This window comes from Heteronotia binoei, chromosome 12 (genome assembly GCF_032191835.1).
Source record: "Heteronotia binoei isolate CCM8104 ecotype False Entrance Well chromosome 12, APGP_CSIRO_Hbin_v1, whole genome shotgun sequence".
Classification (NCBI taxonomy): domain Eukaryota; kingdom Metazoa; phylum Chordata; class Lepidosauria; order Squamata; family Gekkonidae; genus Heteronotia; species Heteronotia binoei.
This window is the reverse complement of record NC_083234.1, coordinates 16,133,507-16,141,894: the sequence shown is the minus strand read 5'-3', so window position 1 is coordinate 16,141,894 and position 8,388 is coordinate 16,133,507. Positions and strand designations below refer to the sequence as shown.

The following is an 8,388-nucleotide window of genomic DNA, read 5'->3' as shown; positions in this document are numbered from 1 at the left end:
CTCAGTGCCGTGTTAATACATTTTTAGCACTCTGAGTCTTAACCAAGAACACCAAAATGCGTGACTGCTTTTTTCTCATACATGAGACTGCTGCTTTCCCAGTCACTTGACACCACAAGAAAAGGCTGGATAGAAATGTTTTCACAAATAAACCGATGTACCCCATTCGTGAACTGTATCCTCACTTGTGTTTAGTCAGACATTCCTGCCATTCTCAAATGCTTCTTTGCACTTGGGCCCAGACAGGAATCTCCTGCTATTCCGCTGTTTCTGGTCTGCTAGAGGCCATACCAGTCAGTCAGTCACTCCTCTGCTCCAAAGCAGCTCTGCTGTTCTGGATCTCTGGCCTTCCTGTCTGGGTCTCAGTGGAGAGCGAGCCTGTGGAGGCAGCTGCTGTTCCACTACCTCTGGCCAGATGCATGAGCTAGACGACAGAAATGCAAAATCTTATTCTCACACTCTGGAAAGAATAAAATGACACAAAAAGTCAGAGTTTTAAACCATTTTTTTTTTAAAAATAAACATCCACGATTTGTGCTAAGGTTTGGTTTCCCAGAACAGCTGCCTTTTTCTTTGGCTGACGGAGCAGCTGTAAGCTGAGCCAGAGAGAAGAACACCGAGATCCCAACTGCACCAGCTCCCTCACAGGCCTCCTCCCCCCACCACCCCTGCTGCACTTGCTGATGACCTAAGCGGAAGCCTCAGCAGAGCGCCCCCTGCTGCTGCTCAGGGCGTCCATCCGTTCAGCCTTGGGTGGGGGCGTGCCCTGAGCTCTGCCAGAGGATCCAAGGGCACAGGCCCCTCTGCTTCCGGAGCAGGCAGACCATGGAGTCGACTTCAGTTTGGTACGAAGCCAGGAGCAAATGGCAGTCTTGCAGCTGACTGCCTCTTGGCCAGTCTCTGAAGCTAAGTCCCGTCGCTGTTCCTGATGATCTCTAACTGGTCCTGGGGAGGGTAAAGGGGCTCCTCGTGGAAGGCCCACGTCTCTCGGGGCACCTCCCTCAGCTTCTGCCACGGGAAGCGGTGGACGGCCGTGTCGTTGAACACATCCAGAAACCTGTCGTGGGGAGGGAGGGCGTCTTCCTCCGAGGCTGTTAATATCTGCCCATGGTTGGCACAGGGAGAGAATCGGTCGTGAGGGGGCCTGCCAGCAACAGGCCCAGAGCAATGGGGCAGCTCACACACAGGCCAAGCAGAGCTCCCCTCCCCCTTGCATGACCCATCTTAACCTCAGAATTCACTGGATATAACTCAAGAAATACGCTATTGTTGAGAAAGGTCCACTCTGAGAGGCTGCAGAGGTTCTGGGGTTGCCTGCGCAGCAGAGGGTGGCACAGCTCAACAACTGGCTGATGTGAGAGCAGCGTGTGCCACCCCCATCCCACCCCCCAACATGGAAGGGGACGTGAGCTCTTGGGCCAGATGTCAGAACACAACCAGATGGGGGGTGGGGAAGTCCCGAGTCAAGTTTCCCCCAAACTGGCAGCTGGAGACACAGCCATGTCCTCACCCCACCCACACTCACCCAGCCTACCTTGGCAATGTAAGCGTAATCCCTTTGGAATATCCTGCCCGGGACCCTAGAAGCCAAAGGGACAGAAAGCATGAGGGGCAGGTTGGGGGCCAGCTAGAGAGGCCCCTTTACCCCCTCCCCAGCAGTCCTTTGGGGAGGGGGCACCTTTCTTCAATCCCCTTGAAACTGTTGCCTACGATGACCATTTTGGACAAGGCCTCTGCTGACCAGTTGCTCCACAGCAGGTTGTTGTAGAGGGCTTTGCCACAGTGGACCATGTAGAAGACTGTGGGCTCATCTATGGGACGCTTCCCCTCCTGCAATCAAGACCAGCAGCAAACTAGAAACTCCAGCCAGCCCCAACCCTCCCCACCACCAGATTGTGGGGACAGGCAGCCCCCTTACCCCCAGCCCCTCCCCCAATGAGGGCCACCTGGTGCTCTGGGCATCCCCCAGGCAAAGATGGCACGCACCTCATTCCACAAGAGGACAGAGAAGCCAAGGCTGCTGAGAACTTCCCTTTCCAACAGGGAGAAAGCAGGATCAAAGACACAGCAAAGCCCCTCCGGAACCTGCCAGGGAGGGAGAGAAGGGGAGGAGGCAGGCTGCTGGTGGGTGGGGCCTCTGGGCCAGTGGGCTGAGCCCTGCCAAGGGAGGCGGCAGAGACACTCCGGAACCTGCCAGGGAGGGAGAGAAGCGGAGGAGGCAGGCTGCTGGGAGAGGGGAGGGGTCTCTGGGCCAGTGGGCTGAGCCCTGCCAAGGGAGGGGGCAGAGACACTCCTCCGGAACCTGCCAGGGAGGGAGAGAAGCGGAGGAGGCAGGCTGCTGGTGGGTGGGGCCTCTGGGCCAGTGGGCTGAGCCCTGCCAAGGGAGGGGGCAGAGACACTCCTCCGGAACCTGCCAGGGAGGGAGAGAAGCGGAGGAGGCAGGCTGCTGGGAGAGGGGAGGGGTCTCTGGGCCAGTGGGCTGAGCCCTGCCAAGGGAGGGGGCAGAGACACTCCTCCGGAACCTGCCAGGGAGGGAGAGAAGCGGAGGAGGCAGGCTGCTGGGAGAGGGGTGGGGCCTCTGGGCCAGTGGGCTGAGCCCTGCCAAGGGAGGGGCAGACACTCACCTGGAGTTCCTGCAGCAGCAGCAGCAGAAATGCCAGCTGGAAGCGGGCCTTAAAGCAGGAAGAGAAGTTGCCCAGGCCATAACACACACACCGCAAGCAGGCTCTTCCAGGCAGGTGGGCTGGAGGGCACAGCTGCAGCTCCTCCAATGCCAAGAGGGCATCATCCCCGGTGGGCATGGGCAAATCTTTCCTGTGTGCCAGGACTTCTCGCAGGGATCTTGAGAGGATTTCTGGAGCAGGCGGACAAGCAGCACAGGAGTCGGGGTGTACCACCACGCCCGACAACACTTCATCCCAGCAGAAACCACCAAGGCCTCCCGGCCTCCTTCTCAGGAGGAAAAAGACCCCTCACTTGCCAGGCAAGGCAGGAAAGCCAGCATAGCCCCCTCTGCCAGGCTGGCTTTGTGAAGCCCAAGTCACAATTTCCTTGGTAGCTGCCTGGCTGGGCGTTTTCTGGGGAACAAAGGGTGCGTAAATGAAGCAGGACTGAGAGGCAGGTGGGCAGCCATCTCCCCCTCCCCGGAGCCATGTGGACAATCTCAAGAGTTTCTCAAAAGGATGAAAACAGACTTTGAAGCCAGGACTTACTCAGACTTGAATTCCAGAACTCAGAGTCCAGCAGTTCTGCCCTGTGAGAAAGAAAGACGAGGGGAGAAAAAGTAAATTTGGGGACTCTCTGTGTGGCGTGTGGGAGACAAGAGGCAGGGTTGAGGTCTCCCCACCTGTCACAGAGACCAGGGGTCAAACCCTGAAGGCACAAGAAAATGCCACCCTGAGCTCCACCCCCTTCCACGAGGTTATGGAGGCGACACTTCCAAGGGGACCTGAGCCCCAGCATCTCTTGCTGTAAGGCCTCCCTCTTGCCTGCATTTAGCTTAGATACAAGCCTCACAGAAATCAGCAGGGGGGGGGGGGGCAATAGAGCAAGCCTGGAAGAGCAGCGAAGGAACTGAGCTGGCAGGCAGAAGGCCCTCTGTCCCAGCACAGGAAGGAAGTGGTCCGGTATCAGGCCACTTTTTCTCAGCTACCAGTTTGCAACATCACGTTCATATTACTGGCCGACTTTGCAGAGTTGCTGCATGGATTACAAAGAATTGTGCACTTCCTAGCACTGGGGAGGGCCCACAGTTCAGGCTAGCCAAAGCTCATCCGATCTGGGAAGACAAGCAGGGTCGGCCTGGTGAGTTCTTGGATGGGAGACTAGGGAGGAACTCCAGGGTCATGACACATTTCTGAGCATTTCCTGCCCTCCAATTTTGCATCTACCTGACGGCCCCTCCTACCTTCCACCCCCATGGCTCAGCGGCAGAGCCTCTGCTTGGCCTCAGAAGGCCTCAGCCCCAATCCTCAGCAGCAGCTCCAACTCAAAGGATCAGCCGGGGTTAGCTTATTGTTACAATGGTCCTTGGGCCACTTGCACAGAAGTAAAACGCCAATGTACAAGATTCCAAGATTTTAAAAATACTAAAAACATTTTTAAATCCATCTAATATTCAGTTACCATAACCATCTGCTATCGAACTGCCATGCAATTCCCGCAACCTGAGTCTGGCCATGCAGAAACTGGCTATTTGGAAGGCAATCAGATAAAAGAAACTCACGTTTAGCCTTTTCTGGCAATCCCAATTTTTTTTTCCAATCAGCAGGGTGATGAACGCCTTACGTGCCACTTTATAATAAGGGCACATGAAAAAGAGGCGCTCTGCAATCTAGCCTCCCTTAACGGACAGAAAGCAATATTCTCCTATTTCCCTTGAAGTACAGCAGGCAGGAGGACAGAGCACCTTGCCAGAGTGAAGGGTCTTCTAAAGTCTTTTACTTCCGAAGATGTTAAATAGGTTGGTAGGTGACTGTCGGCTTCCAGCAGAGACAATGGAACAAGGGTCTGCTTCTGTATAAGGCAGCTTTGTTTGTTCATCTGCATGCTAATTTTTGTGGACGTGGACTAAGGTTGTGTATAATTAAAGGTGTTCTTGCCTGGCTCATTGGAGCCTGCAGGACTGAGCTTGGGGGCTCGGGAACAAGGGGCAGCAGGATCCAAATCCCTGCTGGCCTGCTCCAAGCATGGCCCCCCTGCTGGTTTGAATGACCCAATGGTGCCCAAGCACGGGAACCTTGAAGTGTATATTAACTTAACTTATGAATGTAATTTTATTTGTTTTAATTGCTTAATTGTTTGTTGTAATATTGTATTTTACTATCATGGTATATACCGTGTCGTGTTAGCCGCCCTGAGCCTGCCTTTGGCGGGGGAGGGCGGGATACAAAAATAAATTTATTATTATTATTATTATATAGTGGCCCCCTTCTCCAGCTAGAGTTCAGCCTTTGCCATGCTGTATCTAATAAAGGAGATATGATCACAACAGCAGCATCTCTTCCTTGATGGGGTGTGAAGTGGCAGAGACTGACCATGAAAAAGATCTTGGGGTCGTGGTAGATAATTCACTGAAAATGTCAAGACAGTGTGCGTTTGCAATAAAAAAGGCCAACGCCATGCTGGGAATTATTCGGAAGGGAATTGAAAACAAATCAGCCAGTATCATAATGTCCCTGTATAAATCGATGGTGCGGTCTCATTTGGAGTACTGTGTGCAGTTCTGGTCGCCGCACCTCAAAAAGGATATTATAGCATTGGAGAAAGTCCAGAAAAGGGCAACTAGAATGATTAAAGGGCTGGAGCACTTTCCCTATGAAGAAAGGTTGAAACGCTTGGGACTCTTTAGCTTGGAGAAACGTCGACTGAGGGGTGACATGATAGAAGTTTACAAGATAATGCATGGGATGGAGAAAGTAGAGAAAGTACTTTTCTCCCTTTCTCACAATACGAGAACTCGTGGGCATTCGATGAAATTGCTGAGCAGACAGGTTAAAACGGATAAAAGGAAGTACTTCTTCACCCAAAGGGTGATTAACATGTGGAATTCACTGCCACAGGAGGTGGTGGCGGCCACAAGCATGGCCACCTTCAAGAGGGGGTTAGATAAAAATATGGAGCAGAGGTCCATCAGTGGCTATTAGCCACAGTGTGTGTGTGTGTGTGTGTGTGTGTGCGTATATTTGGCCGCTGTGTGACACAGAATGTTGGACTGGATGGGCCATTGGCCTGATCTAACATGGCTTCTCTTATGTTCTTATGTTCTTATGTCGACTGCAGGGTGACATGATAGAGGTTTACAAGATAATGCATGGGATGGAGAAAGTAGAGAAAGAAATACTTTTCTCCCTTTCTCACAATACAAGAACTCGTGGGCATTCCATGAAATTGCTGAGCAGAAAGGTTAAAACGGATAAAAGGAAGTACTTCTTCACCCAAAGGGTGATTAACATGTGGAATTCACTGCCACAGGAGGTGGTGGCGGCCACAAGCATAGCCACCTTCAAGAGGAGGTTAGATAAAAATATGGAGCAGAGGTCCATCAGTGGCTATTAGCCACAGTGTGTGTGTGTGTGTGTGTGTGTGTGTGTGTGTGTGTATATATATATATATATATGGCCGCTGTGTGACACAGAATGTTGGACTGGATGGGCCATTGGCCTGATCTAACATGGCTTCTTTTATGTTCTTATGTTCCTTGCATGGAACCCACTCTATTATATTGACTCTCTTGTGCACTGTCACTTGGGAGTCAGCGCAAGGAAATATCCCGCTCAAGCACTGTTTCCACCAGCCTCCTGCCTCCCTCTATGGCTACCCAAAAGCCCCAAGGAGAGCAGAAAAGTTGACAGAAAACATGTTTCTCTGTCCGTGGAGGTTCTGTTCTTGGCCACCCTAGGTAACACCTCCGGAAAGGTCTGTCGCCCATGACCAGGTAGTGGCAAGGGGGCCAGAGTAGGTTTTTGGGAGCCCCAGATCCAGGCCCCCTCCCCCCACTTAGCATTCAAATAACTAGCAGGCCCTTGGATGGCCTCTTGCAGTCCCAGCTCCCTTGCAGGCCTGTTGCGAGGATGAGAAGGGATGCCTGTGGGAGGGAGTTCCTTGGAGGAAGGATGAGTGAAAGCAGTGCTTGCCCTTCCTTCTGCACTCCTGGCCTTTGCAGTCTAGCAGCTAAAAGACAATCAGACAGGTCCCCCCAAAACCAACAGGTAGCAGCAGCAGCAGCATTAATCGGTCTCGAAAGACGGATACAGCGAGAGGATCAGACCCTCGTCCTCCATTGTCAGTATTGCTGGGGACGGCACGCCTGCTAGGCTGCCCTCTCTCCCTGAATGGGGCTGCCCAGCGCCCCTCCAGGGCAGAACAGGTTCTCCTCCCGCAGCACCTCCGCTGGCTTCTGCTGTGTGCAGAGCAAGACCGCTGCCAGGGAGTCACGCCCCGAAGTGAGAAGAAGACGCCTCCCTGGGATGCTCCCGACGACGACTCCGAGAAGCACCAGAAAAGACGTGAGGGACGAGGGAGGCCTTTGGGCATCTGGCCGACCACAGCTGAGAGCAGGAGGCTGCCCGATGCACCCCTTGCCAACCCAGCAAAGCTCTCTTCCTTAAAGCGGTGGGACACTGCATGTTCAGGGCCAGCCTAGCTATAAGCACCAGCCGCCGGAGTGGGGATGGAAGGAGAAGGGGTTGGATTTCGACCCTTCCTTGCAGTCAGTCGACTTCCCCTCCTCTCCCCCGTGTGGCTGAGAGAGCTCCGAGAGAACTGTGACTGCCCCACGGGGGAGGGGGAGGAGCCCGGTTCTCCAGGTCAGACACCACCGCTGGCTCTCCGAGGAGCGTCAAGAGCCCCTGCAAAGGGGGCAGAGAGAGAGACCTCCTCTGCCTCCCCTCCCGGTCAGGGAAGCCTCACCGCGCCTCCTGCAGGCGCCGCCTCTGCTGCTGCTGCTCCTCGTCCTCCTCCCGCCGCTGCCGCCGTCTCCTGCCCCGCGGGCGGCTCCAGCCTCCGGCTCCTCCGCAGCGCTCCATGCCGCGCGCGGGACGGCCTCGATTGTCCCTCCACCGCACCCGTACAGGAGCAGGAGGCGGGGCCACCGCCCCTCCGAGAGTTAGCCGGGAAAGAAGACCCGCTCCTCACTTCCGGCTCCGCCTCGCCCCTCCGCGGAGAGCCGGAAGTCGCGTTGGGGAAGGGGGCCCGAGTGTCACGTGTCGGCCCCGCCTCCTCCGCCGCCGCCGGAAGCCCCGCGAGCGGCCTCTGAGCGTGTGCAGAGCGCTCCTCCCGCCCGGCCCGCCGCCCCCGCCTCCTCGCCCGCGGCCAGCAGAGGCCCCTCCGGAGATGCGCTGAGGCGGTGCGGCCCCTCCCGCCCAGATGGCCTCGGCCGCCCCCCAGCCGGAGCCCGCCCCCCCTCCCCCCGCCTGGTGAGCCCGGCCGCCCCCCCCCCGACCAGAGGGGCTGCTGCTGCCCCCTCCCACGTGCCCCTCCCGCCCCTCCTCCCGCCGGGGGAGCCGGCCGCCTCCCCCCCCCCCGGCCCAGAGGGGCTGCTGCTGCCCCCTCCCACGTGCCCCTCCCGCCCCTCCTCCCGCCTGATGAGCCCGGCCGCCCCCCCCCACCAGAGGGGCGGCTGCTGCCCCCTCCCACGTGCCCCTCCCGCCCCTCCTCCCGCCGGGGGAGCCGGCCGCCTCCCCCCCCCCGGCCCAGAGGGGCTGCTGCTGCCCCCTCCCACGTGCCCCTCCCGCCCCTCCTCCCGCCGGGGGAGCCGGCCGCCTTTCCCCCCCCGCCCTCCCTCCAGAGGGGCTTCTGCTGCCCCCTCCCACGTGCCCCCCCGCCCTCCCTCCAGAGGGGCTGCTGCTGCCCCCTCCCACGTGCCCCCCCCGCCCTCCCTCCAGAGGG

General features: G+C 56.8%; 1 protein-coding gene across 1 annotated transcript; it reads right to left on the bottom strand.

The window, feature by feature from the left end:
* Window positions 1-487: 487 nt before the first annotated feature.
* On the bottom strand, window positions 488-7,620 carry LOC132580231 (SRR1-like protein). Its single transcript, XM_060250931.1, has 7 exons — window positions 7,411-7,620; window positions 3,213-3,253; window positions 2,625-2,854; window positions 1,987-2,085; window positions 1,679-1,830; window positions 1,535-1,580; window positions 488-1,101 (listed from the first exon to the last, which is right to left on the bottom strand). Exons 1-7 carry the CDS (start codon window positions 7,524-7,526, stop codon window positions 907-909), a joined length of 879 nt encoding a protein of 292 aa, XP_060106914.1. The 5' UTR covers window positions 7,527-7,620; the 3' UTR covers window positions 488-906.
* Window positions 7,621-8,388: the final 768 nt, after the last annotated feature.